The sequence below is a fragment of the Neovison vison genome, chromosome 3 (assembly GCF_020171115.1).
Source record: "Neovison vison isolate M4711 chromosome 3, ASM_NN_V1, whole genome shotgun sequence".
NCBI lineage: Eukaryota > Metazoa > Chordata > Mammalia > Carnivora > Mustelidae > Neogale > Neogale vison.
The window spans coordinates 143,601,603-143,622,092 of record NC_058093.1 but is presented as its reverse complement, the minus strand read 5'-3'; the positions used below and the strand labels follow the sequence as shown (position 1 = coordinate 143,622,092).

Sequence of the window (20,490 nt, the reverse complement as noted above, 5' to 3'; positions counted from 1 at the left end):
GTTGACTGCAGAGGCAGCTGCAGGTGGGGCTGTGGCTGCTGAGGGAGATGACGAATCAAGCAGAACCCTGAGAGTCAGAGAACACACTACCAAAAATCTGAAAAATGGATATACTTTGAGTTACCAATTTCACTTCTAAAAATTTATCTTAAGGAATGATCAATGATGTTCGTATAAATATGTTGAATTCAGTGTTTTTTACAAAAGCAATACTGAAAAACAATCTAATGTCCAATAATAAGGACTGAATTCATTAAATTACTGAGTATCAATACAGTGGCTATTTTTTAAAAGATTTTATTTATTTATTTGAAAGACAGAGACCACAAGTAGACAGAGAGGCAAGCAGAGACAGAGAGGAGGAAGCAGACTTCCTGCTAAGCAGAGAGCCTGATGCGGGGCTCGATCCCAGGACCCTGGGATCAGGACCTGAGCCGAAGGCAGAGGCTTTAACCCACTGAGGCACCCAGGCGCCCCATACAGTGGCTATTTTAAGAGATAACATAAATCTAATCTGATTAGTAAACAAAGACTACTTGTTATATTGTTATATATAGAAAAAAACCACAACTCTTTGGCTTGGTTTATGATCTAGCACCTTCCTACATTTCCATTATCATCCCATGCTATTTCATTCAACTAGATTAGGAGCACTCACAATGGCTCTCTGTCGCTCTTTCTGACAAGCCTACCACCCAACTGTTCACTAAACTCAGATTAAAATTCATTTCCTTAGAGAGCTCCTTCCCACCCATCACGCTAAGTCCTCGATCCAGGTGTTACCTGTCATCATCCTCTTTCCCTGCTGAGTGCTTCTATAATATTGCTAGTTACATGCTCATTTATCTGTCTCTCTCCCTCTCTAGACAGTCAGTTCCAGAGTACGGGGTCCAAGTCTCTTTTGTTCAATATTATTTTCCCAAACTTAGCCACTTCTCCACCTTAGCCAGTTCCAAAACTTCTATGACACAGTAGCCACTCAGTAAGTACTTACAGAATTAACAACAAGATTGATGATGTGAAAAATGAGTGAAGCTTAAAAATACAATGAAATGGGCATAATGTCATGCCAGTATAGTCTCTATCTTTAATACATACACATAGGTATGTAACAGGCAAATCGAGTCCCACAGAAATACAGATGGACGCAACTGTGCGGAGTGATTACCCACGGACAACAAGTTTGCATGGTTTTCTTTTTATATGTGCTTATCCATATTTCCTAATTGGTACAGAACGAATGAATATATATTAGTTACATAAAAATAATATAAGAAAAAAATATTTTATCAAGTAACATCTGCAACCAAAAAAAAAAAAGGCACTAAGTACAAAAAGCAGTGAAGAAATCTCCACAGGGACATTTTTAGAGGAGGAAGAGGCTCTAATGTGGTCTGAATCCCATCATCTGAGCCCCTCGATGTAAACTGATCAGCCATTACTGGGCACTTGAGTGGACACGACTCTTGAGCCAATCATTCCCCCATCTCTGCTGCACAGAGTTGCAAGCATTGTCCTTCTCAAACAGCTGTGTGTAAGCTAAAGAAGCTGAACATCTAAGGAGGCTCAAAGGGCTCACCCTCCAGAACAGAGACAACGGTGGTCCTCTGGGAGGGGAGAAATGGCTCACCACAGCTATGGTTACAAAATTTAAGATGTAAAATGATTTACAACCTCTTTATGTTTTGATGATTTGTTCCTTCTGTTTGGGGAAAGCTGAGAGAACATGGTGGTGAGAGAAAAGGTGCGGCCGTGTGTGGGGGCGTGGTCTATCCCGGAGGAGAAAAGCCCCCAAGGATGATAGGGTGTCTGGGGGCAGTCAGAGCATCTCTGATTCCACAGGACAGGACAACCCGTGACAGGGAGACAAGCAGGAAGTCAAAATACTGAAGAATGAAGTAGAAAGGTGACCAGGTCCAGGGGAGCAGTGGTGAGTCTCTGATGGAGGCCACGGGGCCAGAACTGAGCCTTGAGCCCAGGGGGAGGGGGCGGTGGTGTCCTTGGACCCTCCAGCCTCAGCGGGCTTCGCTGCACTTCCTGGGGGGGGTGGGGCGGGCTCTGCCAAGCCCCGGTCTACAGCTGAAAGCCTGTAAAGGGCTTCCCTAGTGTAGAGGGGAAGGAGTGGGCAGGAAGAAAAGTCCATCTTATCACAGTAAATTATGAAGAGCTATGTTACATTTCAAAACATTGAAAAATAAGAAAATTACAAGAGGCTCCTTAAAGGGGTTGAGCCCTGAGGCAAAGTGTGCCAGCGATGACGGGGGTGAGTGGTAAAAGAGGGGGAAAGAGGACAAGTCAGGGCGGGAAGGAAACAAAGACGTAAGACAGCAAACCCAGCTATCTGGCCAGAGCTGAATCACCCAAAATGGTCTTGACCCAGTTTCTAATTCAAGTCCACATGGAGAGATGTTCTTACCTGCCCCCTCAGGAGAGCAAGCATTCTGGAAAATTTGGGTGAACTTTTAACAGTTATTTAATATTAATAATTTAATATTTTTAAATAATGTTTAATACTTCAATAATTTTTAGGAGTACCCCTCTACAAATCTATAATTTCTTATGCATGGAAGATGTACAGGCACACACATTCACAAAAAGACACTCACAGACCCACACAGACACATGTGCACTCATACATAGATACTGAGGCACAATCACACACAGACACACACACACCTGCCCACCTACAGATACACCGCGTCACCCTGGTACACCAGCAGACACATTCTTACACAGGCTCACAGGCACACTGAGCACACACACACACACACACACACCCATTCACACACATTCACATTTGCACTGAAATATACAACAGATTCCCTCCTTACCTGGGCTTCAAGGATGTTAACTTTTTCCTTCAGGTTTTCAATTCTCTTATCTTGTTCTTTTAAGTTATTTTTTAATCCTTCCATCTAAGAATTAGGAAACACAATGGGAAAAATCTTGTCAGACAACAGGGAAGTTCCTTAAGTCAGAACCTGCACAAGTTTCTGTGGTCCACTCACATCCATCAAACAAAAAAATTAAATCCCAAAGCATTGGCGGATTCAGTAGGTGATAGAAAATAGCAGGGCAAAGTGGCCCCTGGGGATGAGCGCACGCAGGCAGTCATAGTAGATGTTGTAATCTTTGGAAAACCTGTTTAAACCAAATTCAGCGGGCATGCCTCCTGTGGAAAGCAGCTTTGGCTGTCCTTCTATGTTTCCAGCACGCAATGAATGCTTTCATACAGCAGATGCAGAGGCTGGAGCCATCACACAAGGCCATCACCCAGCATGGGGAAGCGCCCCAACGCAGAGTTCGGGTCAACCGCGGTGTAAGGAGGTGAGCCTGCATTGCTGGGGAAGAAAAGCATCTGCTAAAAAGCAACATGAAACTGGGGAGGTAAAGTAATGACCAGAAGAGAGTGGGAAGAGAGGAAACCTGTGGATTCTAAGACTGATTCTGCCATTTCCAGCTCTGTCATTTATCTACTGTGAGCCCCCATTTTCTCCTTTGTAAAACAAGAACGTAGGATGCGCCCTAAGCCCTTCCTGGCTCCCAAGAGCCATGACTCAATTCTCTGGCCTTTTGGTGAGGTCCTAGCCAAATGTTACATTTGTATCAGGAAGGCATTGGAGTTACTGGAAATGATTCCTTTTGGAAACAAATACTCAGTGGTAAAAAAATGAGTGAAGGTCTGATTTTAGGTCTAAAGGACACAGCCCAAACCAGATCAATAGATTTCTTGAAGTAAATCATACGAGTTTACAACCCACCGTGAGCCGGCCACCACCACCACGACCTCCTCCCTTTCACCTGCCAGGATGTCCCAGAGAAGAATGGCCAGGCGACAGTGCTGTCCCACACACCTACTAAGTAAATTTACTGTTTGTGAGGTTATAAAAACAGATCATTGCTTCCTCAGAAAGGGCTGAATCTTCTAATCTCCAAAATCTTCTAAAGAACAGTGTACATTCTCTGGCTCAGAACACTTAAAAAAAAATCACTGAAACAGCTAAAGAGCAGTTAAATACAATTTTCCAAATATCTTCATTGAGAACACTACAGGTGTTGGCATACAGACTGAAGAAGGCATTGAAAACAGAGTCAGGTTGCACAGGAATAAAAAGGAAATGTCAGTGGGGAGAAAAATCTCACTGCTCGTGAAGTCCGGACAAGCCGCCTGTATCCAGTCTTCTCCCTGTAAACACACCGTCTACCAGAGAAACACACGCGACTCATCTGACCTCCTGGATGACACCGCGCAGGTTCTGATGCTGGGAATGAATCACGAACTGCAGATGCGAGATCTGCTCCTGGAGAAGGGAAATCTCCATTTGAAGATTGTGGCAACTGGAAACGCAAAAGGAAAAAGAGACATAAAGATGTGCTGAAGCCATTGATGATATCCAGGCTGCCGGGCTCTCCCCACACAGGACCCTGTTACTGGGCATCAAGTGGGAAAGATGCTGGGGGTCCCACGTGCCACACAAGACACGGAAGATCGGGGCGCCTGGGTGGCTCTGTTGTGAAGCCTCTGCCTTCAGCTCAGGTCATGATCTCAGGGTCCTAGGATCGAGCCCTGCATCCGGCTCCCTGCTCAGCAGGAAGCCTGCTTCTCCTTCTCCCACTCCCCCTGCTTGTGTTCCCTCTCTCTGTGTCGCCCTTTGTCAAATAAATAAAATCTTAAAAAAAAAAAAAAAAAGATGCGGAAGATCAACAGGCACAGAGCAGCCTCTGAGGAGCTCAGACAGGTCTTGAATGAATATACCCATTCCTGTCAAAAGCTCCCTCCTGCCCAGCTGTGCCTTCCCTCCCTCCAGGAGAGACTTGAGCCAAACTATTGAGCAGATGAAGCACTCACGGAACTCAACAGTCTTGCCTAGAAGCACCCACAGCCCCAGCACTCAACAGGATGCCCAGGTCATTACAGAAGGAGAGTGGGGCCAGGACCAGGTGGGGCTAGGAACGGAGATGTTACATATAATGGGAAAACAATTTTCAATGATACAGTTAATGTATGTTGTATAATGTATAGCCTGTGTTTGTCTTTTATGATTATGATCACTATTATTACTTTGGCTTCCTGCTTTGGGTAATTCTACTACCTCTAACTAGGGCATAAAAAAGAAAAAAGAAAAAAAAGGAAACTAAATTAAATTTAAATTAATTAAATTTATTTTATAAATAGTAAATTTAATATTTAAATATAAATAAATTTTAATTTATTTTATAAAAAAATAAATTAAACCAGCTAACGTTGGAGCTCATGCTGAACATGGTGAAAAAAGAGAGATGAAGTTTGAATTTAGATTATTCATACCTTCCCGGAACTCCTTTTAGGTAACTGGAATTGATTATACAGCTTTTGATAGGCCAAGATTTTCTTCTTGCCAATACTACCGGAGTTCTGAGGCGGCGTGCCTTGTGGCAAGCTCCCCAAACTTGGGAGTGTTGTGACTGGATTCAAACACGCTTCCTCAGCCTCAGTGTAACAGATAGAACAATTCTACCTATATTACTTTACAGGGATATACTGTGGGCTTAAGGAGGTAAGAGAATATGCTTTTAGAAAACAAGCTTTTTTACAGAACAATGTATTAATATTTCTTTAGCTATTAAGGTTTCAGAATCAGTAGGCAACATCCAATGCACTCGCAATTCTGATTTTTTAGTCTCTGCAAATATTGCAAAGGCCATGGCTACTCATGTGACATTACAGAACATGTTCTCATTTGAAAGAAAAGAGAGTCTCATTTTGTTTCACATCATGTACTGAAACACTGCTTCTCAAACTTAACATGCATTGGAGGGTCTTATGAAATCATGAGGGATCTTGTTAAAATGCACAGCTGATCCAGGAGACTGGGATGGGGCTTAAGATTCTGCATTTCCAATAGGCACCTGGTTGTTGCCAGTGAATACGGTAGCCCGTGCTTTGTGTAGCCCAGGCACCGAACCACTAAAGTTGGCTCAATAACACAGGTAATATTCTCTCTCAAAGCCATGTAATTTGCAGGTAACTTGCAATATTTAAGAAGGTCTTTTAATTTTTTCCCCTCTTTTGGCTTTGCACAACAGAGCTTTAAAAATGGTTTGTTTTACTATAGAAAAAAATTAATCTCTACGGAACCATAGAAATTCTTGCACAACTACATATATTGTATAATGATAACCATTATTATTTACTTACCCTATGGAATGAAGTAAGTTATACTATAAAAATACTGTGCAATTACACAGAATATAAGTAAAATGTAGTTCATTATTGTTCATGGCATAAAAAATTAGAACACTCTAAATGGTTATCAATATAGAACCAACTCAACTAATTATGCTCTATCTGTACCACTTTGATTGTACATATACATATATATCACAAGGATAGGCCAACAGACTTGATTTGTATCAAAGACAATTCTGCAGAATGTTATAAAAAAGGATGGCCCTTTCAGCAAATGGTACTGAGACAACTCTACATTCATCTAAAAGAAAGAATATGAAAATTAATCCTACACTCACCTCCTAAGAGAAATAAATTCCATGTAAATTGTAAATAAAGCTGGGGCCCTACAGACTTTCAGAAAATAATAGAAAAGATCATCCTCACGAATGTGCAATAGGTGAAGATTTTTTAACATAGAACTCAAAACAGTATTAAACACAAAGGGAAAGACTGGAGTCATCAAATAAGAGGGAACTGGATAGCCTCAGAACATCGGTAGCTCAAATGATTAATAAAGGCATTGTGCCTGGAATATCTAAGGATACATCTACCGATCAATAAGGCGGATACCCCCATAGGAAAATTAGAAAGGGACTAGAAATCCCGCACACATACACAAGATGAGTTGAGGACATACAGATCAGAAGAGCAGAGAAGGCAAAGAGAAGTGTGCCCACAGCTGCTGATGCGGAGACTGCCCCAGGAGGAGCGGAAAAGGAGGGCAGTAGGGAGGGGGCAGCCACACTCGGGGCTGCCCTGGGAGATAAGGAGAAAGAACTCAGGATGCCTTACAGAGGCATGCTGGCTTTGAATACTCATAGACTATTCACGAGCCCATAAGAAAATTAAATTGTTTTAATTTATAAAAATGTTAAAGATGAATATTCCTAATGGTCTTGTTGTGTCCTATGATGACCCAGAACTCAGACCAGAGGAGGAAAAAAGTGGCTTTAGAAAGATGGATTGGGGGCGCGTGGCAGCTCAGTCCTTAAGCGTCTGCCTTCTGCTCAGCTCAGGTCATGATCTCAGGGTCCTGGGATGGAGCCCCTCATCGGCTCAGCAAGAACCCTGCTTCTCACTTTGCCACTCCCCTGCTCTTGAGCCCTCTTTTGCTGTGTCTCTCTTGGTCAAATAAACAAAGAAAATCTCTTTTAAAAAAAAGAAAAAAAGATGGGGTGGGTAGATGTTATGCTCCTCAAAATACAGAGCTCTAGAGATGTCCCCTCATAGTCTGTGATGGTATGACCATAAAAGTCACTGTAGAAAAACAGAAATCTGAAATAGGTCTCAAGATGAAAGAAAATAATTTCTAGAAGCACTCTTGAAAACACGGCTGTCAGACTTAACTGCATTAGTACACTAGAACGGGGACTAACAGACGTTACAGAAGTTCTCTCCTAGGATTGTTCAATAAATACGAACCTAGTCACCCATTTAAGGTCTTTAAATGTGAGACTATCCTGAAATAAATCACCACTTGAGCTCCCTTCGTCTCTGCTCTTTATCTTTCTGTTAAAGCAACTCTGTCTTAATAAAGAGGTACTAAAGCAAAAGCAGCAGGAAGGAAACATTACAAAGGTCAGGCCTAGAAAAGGGCACAGATGTCTAATTCATGCTCTGCCTCCCAATGTCTCCATATAAATACACAGTACCTGCTGAAATCAGAAGAGAATTGAAAATCTTACACTTTGGGAAGACATAGCCGTGTTTTTCCTATCCTTCGCATTGAGTACAACCAAAAACCTAGAGATTATATGCAAACAAACACAAGAAGGCTCTGACAGGTGGAGAGAAGGCAGAGCAGTTCAGGACCTTGGAACCCAAGGCACAACACAATGATGAATTCCCTGGGTTTTCTTTTTGCCTCATGTATCCCAGACTTGGAGATGAAAATGTCTGTAGTCTGGGAATGCCAAAGAGAGCGAACAAGAAAAGCCCCATCAACAAGACAGGAAAATCTTGGCCCTATTCTGAGGAAGGGAATCGAGGATCCTCTCTCTATTCGGCACTGAGGGAGAGTGCACAGAGCACCACTTCTGATATTCTTCCTCTGAGATTCCTTAACGTTCAAGAGAGAAAGTCTATCCTATCTTTAAATTGCAGACATGGGAAAACAAATGGCTTAGCCTTTAGTAACATGGGATGATCATAGCATAAGTACTTGGCAAGAAACCTACCCTCAATCACTGTGATGACCAATGTCTGCCAAACACTTAATCAAAGGAAATTGAATTAAGGGAAGGTTCTCTCTCTATCCATTCATCAGGATACTCTAACAATCTATCTTTGGGTAACTTACACCATCAGAGTGCAGCATTCTTCACCCACACCATAACTTACCCTTTGCTCTCACTGTTCTAATGGCTTTGACTTCATTGTTTTCTGGCATCAGGCTATCATTTTTTAAAGGATTTTTCTGAGGGGCAGCTCCTGTGTTTCTCCAAAAGAATAACTCTAAAATGGACCTTTGTGTTTGCCCGCGATGTCACAGGACAGAGAGACAAGCTGGGAAACTGCCTTCTGCTCATAGACACACAGGGGAACTAGGAAACCAGTGTGAGGAAAGGCTCCGGAGGTCTCCAGAAATCAAAGAAGGTCAAATCTATTTTATAGCTAATGAGTACAGACTGCTGTGAGATTTCTAGAGCCCAAACCCCCAGCTCTTACAGCTTCTGAAAGGCTGTATAATCGCTTCACCATCTAGAAGCTCAGTTTCCTCCCCGAAAAGCTGATGAAAGGATTAAATTCAGTAAGGTGCCTGGGGTTACTCCATCAACAGCAAGGCACAATACATGCGTTGGTTAGCAGCCACGGTACTACAAATACGGAGTCAACCTCGTTTTTCATGAGATGCTTCTGCCAAGCATCTTAACTCTCGTTAAAAGTAATTGTGGAGATTAGCATAATATAATTATATACTCATATCCATATGCAAAAAAACTGTCATTTTCTCCTGAATTATAGAACACTTAAAAGTCGTCATTTTTAGAGATGCTTTTTAATATTAGAGATGCCAGGTTAGAACATATTAAATCTTTTCATCAAAATGGCAGAGAATTGTGGCACCTTTCAAACCTGCCATCTTGCCCAAGGGAAATTTAGTCATCCAGAACCCCCTGCTCAGAGGAGCAGCTCCAGGCTCTTTTGGGGGTAAGGGAAGTCCACTTGTAGGACCAGGCATTGGTGCCTGCCAAAAGGCTGTTGGTCTGATGAGGATGTAGGAGTCTGGCGAACATGAGCCAGCTGCCCAATACAGGAAATAGTATTAGGCTCACAGACTCTTTCCTCTGCAATTGGAAAGGAAAATGAAGAATATAAGCCAGCTGGAGAAAACCACGGAGAAAAGTTAATAAATCACACAGGGAAAACAAGGAACAAGGAGGAGTGAAACCGTACAAATACACATAACTGAAGAGGAACAACAAAATCTTGTGGCTTTTAAAAACCCGTTAGTGCTGAAGGGTGGTCCTCCTGCCTTCCCACGAGATGCATCTTCTTTATGGCCCTATCTGTTCAATCTTCATCTACCCCAAAATCTTCTTATATGTGGTAGCTTAACCAACTCTCTATTGCTTTAGCCAAAAGAGCCTGACTCCTACTGATTCCATTTTCTTGTCACTTCGCAAAGTGAATACCTCTACACACAGACAAATAATAAGTAAGATAAATATTTGTGATGCCTACAATCTATGAAAATTACATAAGCCTGGATGTTCAAACACCTTTCTAGAAACACAAAACATCCATTTCCCTTAAGACATTTCTAAATCCTCCCTAAGAGTTTTCTGAGAATTCCCTATAACAACTGCTCATATATAATAGAACAGAAAGAATAGTTCAGTTTGGTTTTTAAAATGGTTAGGTTTTTGGCTCAAAGACTGACAAAAACCCTATTATCAATAAAAATCACTTTTAAAGAAAAAAAAATCAGACTCCGATTGTCTGGGATTTTGATGGAAAGCATATTGTACCAGCCAGTAGTTCTGCTGCACGGACAGGATGTTTTTCAGAAAGAAAAAAAGAAAACACAACATAATCCACAGATTTACTTAGAGTTAAGTTAGGAGTATATGCAAGTGATTCTGAAGACCTATGGATGTCATCCACAGTACTTCCTTCATCTTCTACAGAGAGGCACAGTGCTACCTGCCCTCTTAGAAAGCCACCTCCTGGGGCTATATGTTTGTTCACAAGGAAGAACATGGGTAAATGAACATCAGTGGTATTCCAGCATGTTCTGAATATGGAAATGCAATTGTTGGGGTCAGCCCAGGTCTGGACTTTGGCATATGTGGCCCACTACATGAACATGAACAGAAGGCTGAAGTTTTTGAGAGGTGAGAAGAGAAAGAGAGATCATTGGAAAGGAAAGAGAAACAGAAAAAAAAAATCAAAGACAAAGAGAGAGGGATATTTGAGTATATATGATTGAATAAGTGAGAATAAGAATCTGTAATTTTTGAGGCTCATCAGAGTGCTTGATATCCTAGGAAGCAATAGTTCCAGATGGATACAATAACACCTCAAAATGGGCTTGACTTTGAACATTCTATCAGGACCTATAGCAACAGTGCCAGGTTCAGAATGAGAAGGGAAGGGAAGGAAAGAGATGGGAAGGGAAGGGTAGGGAAGGGAACGGAACGGAACGGAACGGAAGGAAAGGAAAGGGAAGCGGGGAGAGTGAGGAAAATTTATATGTGATGAGTATTACATGATGTTACACAGAATTTTTCTAAGTGCCGTGAAGTAATCCAACACTTGGGAGGTACGCATGGTCCACCCGTGTACTCACGACTGTAACAGCTTGTGAATTACGAGTATTCGGAAATCAGTCCAAAGAACTAAGAATGCATTCAGAGTAGTTCCTTCATACTCTGCAAAGTTGGGGAGCACTGTGAAAGGATCTGACAGTTCTGCTTGAGGGCTAACCACTTTGCTGCAGGCTACAGCTGAGACCCTTTAACAAAATCAGAAGCATTAGGAGGGAATGAAGCATCCTCTTCAACACCCCCGTCAACAGGGAAGTGAGGGGCTCATCCATTCTTCAGGAGGATTGACCTTGCCCTAGTTCCCCAGTACCTCCAGGGAATTCTGCCCAGTGGGAGGGAGGGGAGGCACATGGCTGTTCATATTAAGAAATCTCCCTTTGTCCTGCCCTTTCAGCCCTCCTGTCTCCTTGGAGGGTGCTAGCCTGCTGTCCACTGGCCAGTGGACAGCAGAGAGGAAAGGTGTCAGGAACCGCTTTCATAAGGAGGGAGATTTGCAGACCTTTTAGCATACGTAGCATTGGATTTGAGTTGCAGCAGCTTGTTTTCCAAAGACAGTTTTTTTTCTAGCAGTGTTTTCTTTTCCTAGAAGGAAATAAAATATAATTTTATTTCTTTCTGTGCATGTGTGCATGTGTTTGCTAAGTCACTCTTGCAAACTGTTGGCAAAAAGCACTTCTTATAATATTAGAAAATATTCTTAAGCTAAAGAGCTCATTTCAGATGGCGCTCTTACCATCCACCCCAGGGAGAGACCCAGCCAGCATCCTCTTGTGCGGCTTCCAAGTAGCTCAGTGACAGGTCAAGACGAGCTGTCCTCACTCCCCTCACTTGCCTGGAGAGCTTTTGCTCCTCCTCCAGCCAAGAAGGGAAGTATGCCTTGCTCAGTTGAACTCCGCCTCTCTCCAGCCCACCCAGATCCAAACTGGCAGCTCGTGTCTCTAGGCATCCGCTCTCCCTCCGTCCCACCTGCTGCTTCCACATTAGACCAAGTCGCTGGTACCCAAAGACACTGTTGACCCTATTCCTCTCCCTACTTACACAGCATCTGCCAGAAAGCAGAAAAGGAGCAAATGAGTTTTTAGTGAAGGAGCAAGGCCACAGGTAATAAAGTCACTTCCTAGTTAGAATAGAAGAGGTATTTTGACACAGAAAGAGAAAACCTAAAAAATACCTGAATATCATTATTAAACCAAATTATTTCCAGTCAAAAGAAAAGTAGTAATAAAAAGAAAAAGAAATAATAGTAATAAAAATAGTAATAAAAGAAAAATAGTAATCCAGGAAAAACCAAGCTGGGATGATTGTGGATGGTGGTGGTAGTGGTTGTTGTTGTTGTTTTTTAAGGATTTTATTTATTTATTTAACAGAGATCACAAATAGGCAGAGAGGCAGGCAGAGAGAGAGAGAGGGAAGTAGGCTCCCCGCTGAGCAGAGAGCCCAATGCGGGGCTTGATCCCAGGACCCGGAGATCATGACCTGAGCCGAAGGCAGCGGCTTAACCCACTGAACCGCCCAGGTGCCCCATTGTTGTTGTTTTTAATCATTGATGGCAAGAGATGTTTTGACACTGTTTACAATGCTGTTTAAAACCACTCCTGCTGTAGTATTTATGCGGGTAAATTAAAAGCGAAAATATGGGAATCTCTTTGGACATGGACCGACCTAGTTTTGAAACTGGGACAGTAATAATTTTTGCCAAGGCTTTAACCTCTCTGGGCCTTATGTTTGTTAAGAAAAATTAGCCAAAACTTGGAAATCAAAATCATCTATGAATTTAATGTCCTACTGGGTCACTGTTGAATAACCAATCCTCATGCAGCATGTCTGTGTTTGACTTTATTGTTTACGATTTGATTAGAGCCTGACTCTGAAGTTGTATGTTCATTTGCAGATTTCTGCCTGGTAGAAAAGCTAATCCCACAGATTTTGGTTTGATTGCCTTCAAAAGTATTAAGCAGTTTTGTATCTAATCTAGTAATCTGTTCCTATATTCCTTTTTTCAAAATGCCTATACATAGCCCGTTTCTCCAAATCTTCTATTTAAACTGGTTTTACCATCTTACTGCTTCCCTTATTAATGAGTGAGTTGAGTAAAATATCTGACATGTATTCATTCTGTATGTTTTTAAGTCACAGTTTTTTAAAGTCATGACTTTTCGAACACCCCTAAAATAGGGATAATGCTACCTATACTGAAAGTGTTGGGATGGTTGGAGATACTATATGTGAAAGCCCCACATGCTTCTCCTGTACATAGTAAGACCTCGATTTATAATAATTTGAAGGTGCCAAACACTTCCTGTCCTACGTGCTATCATTTTTTAAGTTTATATTAAATTCTTTCGATTTTTTTCTCTAGCATTCTTGTCACATATAGGAATTTAACTTGTGTTCCCTAGCTGTGTTCAACTTATTTTTGAGGGATCATGGGTATGCCTTGTAAGCTTATTATGATACTGATCACCCAAGAAATGCATCACTGGTAATATATTTTGACTTTGTAGGGAGGAAAATGGTGTTTAACATCCCTCCTAATGGACTTACTATCCATGAATGGATCTTCATAACCAGGGTTCAAGCAGACTGGACAACTGGACAAGTAAACATTTGACTCTGGCCAAGATTCCAGCATGGAGCCTGGACTCTTTTTTTAAAAAAATTTTTTCAATTTATTTATTTTCAGAAAAACAGTATTCATTATTTTTTCACCACACCCAGTGCTCCATGCAATCCATGCCCTCTATAATACCCACCACCTGGTACCCCAACCTCCCATCCCCCCGCCACTTCAAACCCCTCAGATTGTTTTTCAGAGTCCACAGTCTCTCATGATTCACCTCCCCTTCCAATTTACCCCAACTCCCTTCTCCTCTCTAACACCCCTTGGAGCCTGGACTCTTAATGCTTCCTCTCTGACAACACGGACAATCACACCATGCGTGCTGGCACTTGTTCTCAGGGACAGTGTCTTGTGGAAAAGGAAAGGAGTTCACAGCACCACCCAGTGGGCAAAACACTCTTCCCAAAACTGCCCCTCTGGGGAGTTCAACCGCTCCCTCCCCCTACCGATCAAAGTGGAGTTGACACCAATTTAAATAATTGCCGTATGTTAACATCTAAATGATTTAGGAACCAAGTGTATCATTTTTATCTGACGCCAGAGAAGATGGGGGCATCATGGAAAGCATGTTGAACCGGTAACTGGAGGACAGTGGAATCGTTCCTGGTTCCCACTATCCTCATTTATAAAATGGTGATGAGGAAACTAGGTGATCTCAAAAGCACCTCTGAGCTCTAAAATTCTAATAGAGCTAAATCAATGACACTGGAAAACAAATATGAAGCGACAGAATTGCACTGCTAGCAAAAGGAACATATGCCGTATTAAAACGCTCTTATTGGGCGGTTCTGCTGGCTTATCGCTGTGTTTACGGAATTCATTCTCACTGCATTCCTGATTAAAGTGGGACAGATGGTGAAGGTTTTAAGTAATGTGTTCATTACCAGACCTCATACCACTAATGGCTATTTACTGGAGCAGTGGCTTGTTCAAGTGAGTAGAAAATGAATCCTTCTCCAGGGGCCACCCACTACCAGGGCAATATTTATCAACTTCTGTGTGGGTGTTCATTTTTAATTTTCATTTTCTTTTTGAACTCCTATCTTTCTCCTACTAAGGCAGAAATCTAGAGTTACCCCTCCTCTCATTCTGATACATACCCCCTACCTGAGGAACCATTCATCACAGCCTTAAAAGTATTCTTGGTATTACCCTAAAATAAGAAGTTATTGCCAAGTTTTGCTCCTTATAGTTTAATTTGTTTGCTTATTTGTTTTACAGATACAACATCCCTTTTAAAAAACTCCTGCACAGTACCCTTCCATCCATCCCCACCTACCTCCACCTCCACCTCCCTGAGGTTCCAATAAGCCCCACTCCAGGAAATTACTGAACTAGAATATTCTGGAAGGTTCCTGCATGGCCATGAACCATGGGCATCCTATCCACTTACTTTGTCACAGAGCACCTAGAGACAGCCCACCATTATGGGTCAATATCAAAATAAAGGCCAAAAAACCAAAAACACACCAAAAAGATAAATGCTAAGCTATTTCTTCTCAAAAATGCCTACCGGTATCTGAGCCAGTCAGCTTTATTCTAGGGTACTTTCCCCTACCTTCAATATGGTTGTTTGCTTCCCTAGGAGAATGAATGAAAAGAAGCAGGAGAAGTTCCTGGAGTACCATAGAACCCAGATAGCCTACATTGCGATTTCCACAAAGACACTACACCTGGTCCATTCACAAACAGATACCTAGCCTTTAGCTCTGACTGGTATATGGTAAGTACTCAAGCATTTGTTGAGTAAACAGTCAAGTGACTGTAACCCACAATTTTGAGATGAACTCACATTCAGTACAGACTTTGCAGGATTTCTAAGAAATAGAAACAGCTGGCTATTAAACCTGGCTTATTGTTACTGGGTTTGGGTTGGAGGTGATCACAAGTCTAAATTCAAATGAAAGCTGGTTAATCAGCCCTATTTGCATTCTGGAATTGTCTTCCTTTCCTAAAGGAAGGCAAACGTTCTTTGTGCTGAGATAGTGAAACTATTTATTACAGGATAAATATTCTAACGCTACAAAGTAGTCATCCAAATGTTACAGTTTGTCCAAAATATCCTAACTATAAACTGTCTGCACTGCAGCAAACCAGCTGCTTAAGGATATTCTAGCCCAGAGATTCCGGGGACAGTAACACATTCAGTGACCCACCACGCAACATACACAACATAGAGGTAGCTATATATTATTATTACTAGATTCAGTTAAATTGGGGCTTATTTAATTTTTGTAATTTCCTCATAGGACCTTCATTGGCTCTACAAATTCAACCAAACTCAATGTTATAAATTAAGTGACTGGGAAATATGTCGAAAATAACCAAATTCTTTGGCAAGAAACATGAATATTGAAATGTGACGCTTCTGAAGTGACATTTCTCAAATGGCATCAAGTCAAGGAGACAGCAAGCAGAATAAGGCTGAGAAGGGAAGAGGCCAATCAGGGAATTACTATAATAAATATAAAAATTTATTGACAGACAGCAGTCAAAGCCTATATTCTTTCTTTAAGATTTTATTTTTAAGTAATCGCCATACCCAGTGTGAAGCTCGAACTGACAACCCTGAGAATAAGAGTCTCCTGCTCCATTGAATGAGCCAGGCATCTAGGCACCTCCAAAGCCTATATTCTTACCTACCCCAAATTCCATTTCAGAGAACCCAGTTTTCTATTAGTTTGTTTTGCCACTAAAACCCCAGTATTTCTGGGTTTGTCTGTATTCTAAATTCTAAGGGAGGCGTTATTTAATGGATGGGCTCACCTTTTGCATATATTTGGAGTGTGACCCCTCAAGGCACGCTGCATGAAGTTTTTAAGAATTTTTTGCTCTGTCCCGACTCTTCTCTAAATTGTCTCTTATGGAAGTTCTAATTCCTACAGGAGGTCTTTTCTTTTCTTTTTTTTTTTTAAAGATTATCTTTATTTATTTGAGAGAGAGAGAGAGATCACAAGTAGGCAGAGAGGCAGGCAGAGAGAAAGGAGCAAGCAGGCTCCCCACCGAGCAGCGAGCCTGATGTGGGGCTCCATCCCAGGACCCTGAGATCATGACCTGAGCTGAAGGCAGAGGCCCAGCCCACGGAGCCACCCAGGCGCCCCCAGGATGTCTTCTTAATGTGAATTATATCTGTTGTAATGAAGCCATAGGTATTCACAACCCTAAAGTGAACTCGGGCAGCCACCCTATGACCATGTCCCTGACTCTAACACGTAGGGCTGCCGTGATTACAGGGATCCACTATATGAGGACTAGTAATAGGTGGGCATGTGATGGTTCCCATTGTTTCTACTCGCAGCCTCGTCCGCTTCCCCCTTCTAAGGCAGACATGCACTACAGAAAGTGACAGAGGCTGATAGGACCACAGTATCTGTAGAGCAATCAGCGACTATTCAGATCATTCTAAGTGTGTAAGAGGAGGAACTAACATTATTGAGTACTTCCTGCAGTCTTAGTAATTGCAAAGAATACTTACTTTCAATTAATATCTCGCTTATTTTAGGGGTGCCCGGGTGGCTCATGGGTTGGGCATCCTGCTCTTGATTTTGGCTCCTATCATGATCTCAGGGTCATGAGATCAAGCCCCCTGTTGGGCTCTACGGTCAGCAGACAGTCTGCTTGAGATTCTCCCTCTCCTTCTCCTTCTGCCCCACCCCTGCCCTCCCACTGCTCCCTTTAGCATGCATAATTTCTCTCTAAAATATATATTATTATGGGGCTCTTGGTGGCTCAGTCGTTAAGGGTCTGCCTTTGGTTCAGGTCATGATCCTAGGGTCCTAGGATCGAGCCCCACATCGGGCTCCCTGCTTGGTGGGGAGTCTGCTTCTCCCTCTTCCACTCTCCCTGCTTGTGTTCCCTCTCTATGTCTCTCTCCATCAAATTAATTTTAAAAATCTTTAAAAATATATGTAATTATACAAATATATTTAATTATATAAATTTATAAATTATATTTATGTAATATATAAATAACATATGTAACATACATATAACATATATAAATATAAATAGATATAACTATAAATTTATATGTATGTGTGTGTATATGTGTATACATATGCACATATATATACACACACACATATATCTTATTTATTTTAGTGTTAATTTCTTTCATTCTCTCCCTAACCCTGTCCAGAAGAAATTCCTTTATATCCCCAGGAGCTCACCTTTTCCATCCTCTCTACAAGGTTCTCCAGCTCTGTGATTTGCTTATGTTTTTCTTCAAGCTTTTCAGCAACTTGATTCAGATTTTTAACATGTTGTTTCAGTTGCTGTTCCTTTTCAAGTTTGTTAACCTTTGGTCAGAAAAACAACTGTCAAACTCTTGCTTTTATTAAATTTACACAGATATTTTCTTGTTCTATAATGCTGAGTAGAAAAAAAATTTAATAATTCACACTTGATTGAAATTACCCTTTTGAATTTAGGGTTTCCTTCAAAACAAACCCAATGGGCTGCAACAACACTGAAGCCATGTAGAATTAACGAGATATTGGTATTCCTAGATTGGTTACATGTGTTTGTTTTCCCATTGACATGGGGCTAGCTCCTTACCTCCAGTAAGTGTTTACCAGCCTGGTGGTTCTTTCTAACTTCTTCAGACTGTGTCTGGTAGATTTCAAATAACCTCTGGGCCACGTTTCTCAGAGCTGCTGCTCCTGTTTGTCTGGAGGCTTCCAGCTGGGAAAAGAGGTCATGAATGTTTTGACATTTACAGCAAAAATGGGTTAAGGGAAGAACAGTTTGATAAGGGGTAGAAAACAGGTTGTAACTGTACCATTTGCACCCTCTTGGAACATAGAGCAGAGAAATGATCTGGTAAGAGGAAAATGTACAATGAGAAATGCCCTATTTAGGAAAACTGTCGTGCAGAAGGATTTGCACAACAATTGACCAGGCCAATCCACAGCTCCAAGTCAATGTCCTGCGTTTATAAACTGCACCCTTCAAAGACTGCACAGTGCCTTCTCAGATTATACACTTATTTGCATTGTATCATTGATATCCGCAACAGGACTAAGAGATGTATTTTCCTAAATTAGCCATGGGACAAGATGTGAAGATTAAGGGCAAGTGTCATGAATTTCTCAAAGGACTTAACCTAAAGAAATAATCAAGAATGGCCACAAAGATTTACCTACAGAGCAATTCATTGAAGGACTGCCTACACAACAAACCAAAAAAAAAAAGAAAAGAAAAGAAAATATAAAGCATCCAAGAATAGATTAATTAAGTAAAATGATGAGACATTTGACGTTGAGTGCTCTAATTAATATTAATTAACCATGAAAGACTTAAAACTATTTAGTAAGAACAGTTAACATGAGACTGACCCTCCTAACACATTATTCAGTGTAAGACACGGTATTAACTGTAGGCACAACAAAGATCTCTAGAACAGATTCATCTTGCACAACTGAAACCATATCCACTGAACTTTTGTAAAATCTTTTCAATAGTAAACGTCGTCTCCAGAATAAAACAGTGAGATTTAATTTATGAAATGGAAAGTGTTTCTCTATGTACATGAGCATCCGTATGGATCTGTGGATATATAAGGATGTCTGTCTGCTTTTACACATCCATGAAACTATCTTATTGGCTCAAATATCCAAAATTAGAAATCTCTCTTAATGGGGCAACTGCGTGGCTCAGTCAGTTAAGCATCCAATTCTTGGTTTGGGCTCAGGTTGTGGTATCAGGGTTGTGAGGTTGAGCCCCACGTCAGGTTCCACGTTCAGCAAGGCATCTGCTTGAGAGTGTGTCTCTCCCTTTCCTCTTGCCCCTCCTCACTCTCTCCCAAAATAAAAAATAAATAAAATCTAAAAAAAAAAAAATTTTCTCCTGATAACCATACCTTGATTTTCAATATTTCATTTTCTTTGTTCATTTCTAAGAGCTGCTCTTCCTTTCCTTTCATCCTTTCCATGAGCAGATCTAAATGGCCACAAGAGGGGCCCATTTCAGAATCAGAGCCATTTTCAATGTTTTGACAGTGCTGAAATGAAAAACACGAAAATCATCAACCTGACTATTCCTTTCCTCTACAAATTTGACAATAATTATCACTCACTATTACATATACCAAAAAAGATTCAGCTCAACACAAAGAAAGTACTGTATTTTGAATTTCAAATATCAATGGGGAATTCTAGATGAAGCAGCTGTTTTCTGTATTTGCTCAAAATTGATTAGATTATTATATTAAAAAAAAAAAAAAAAAAAGAAGGTAGGGGCACCTGGGTGGCTCGGTGGGTTAAAGCCTCAGCCTTTGACTCCGGTCCTCATTTCAGGGTCCTGGGATCAAGCCCCACATCGGGCTCTCTGCTCAGTGGGGAAACTGCTTCCCCCTCTCTCTCTGCCTGCCTCTCTGCTGCCTACTTATAATCTCTGTCAAATAAATAAATAAAATCTTAAAAAAAAGTAGCAGTGCATATTTTATACTATTACATTTCCTATAATTTATATATACCATTAAGTCCTTTTTAGGAGATAAATAATATCTACAGGACCAATTTTTTCCTTTTTTATTTGAATTGCAGACATGAGTACATTTTGATTACATTGTATTATAAACTAATATAATCAGGCTTAATAGTTACCATACATAATATTCAACATTCAATGATGCTTCACTGTAATCACCCCATATGAAATTTCAGAGATGTCAGAACTGAATGTTACTGCCAGTATAAACTCTAGCCCACTGAAAATACACTTAGAGCACAAGATAAATCTCACCTGGAATCAAGGACACATGGCAGTGGAAAGGAAATCTGAAATTATCTAATTCAACTACATCCATTTTACAGATATGAAAAGTGAGGTACTGAGCCCAGTTTATGCAGTAAGTGGGGAGCTCATGAAACAGCCACTCGAGTATCCGT

The 20,490-nt window shown here is 41.1% G+C and overlaps 1 protein-coding gene across 3 annotated transcripts in view; it reads right to left on the bottom strand.

Annotated features, from left to right (window-relative positions):
• CCDC68 (coiled-coil domain containing 68) overlaps positions 1-20,490 on the bottom strand; it is a 53,052-nt gene that overhangs the window by 14,971 nt on the left and 17,591 nt on the right. For all 3 annotated transcript variants that reach the window (XM_044242930.1, XM_044242931.1, XM_044242929.1), the window contains exons 5-10: positions 19,461-19,601; positions 18,158-18,283; positions 17,770-17,898; positions 11,480-11,562; positions 4,233-4,338; positions 2,832-2,915 (exon numbers count right to left, since the gene is read on the bottom strand). In XM_044242930.1, coding sequence (XP_044098865.1) covers positions 2,832-2,915; positions 4,233-4,338; positions 11,480-11,562; positions 17,770-17,898; positions 18,158-18,283; positions 19,461-19,601 — 669 coding nt within the window. The remainder of the gene's footprint in view (positions 1-2,831; positions 2,916-4,232; positions 4,339-11,479; positions 11,563-17,769; positions 17,899-18,157; positions 18,284-19,460; positions 19,602-20,490) is intronic.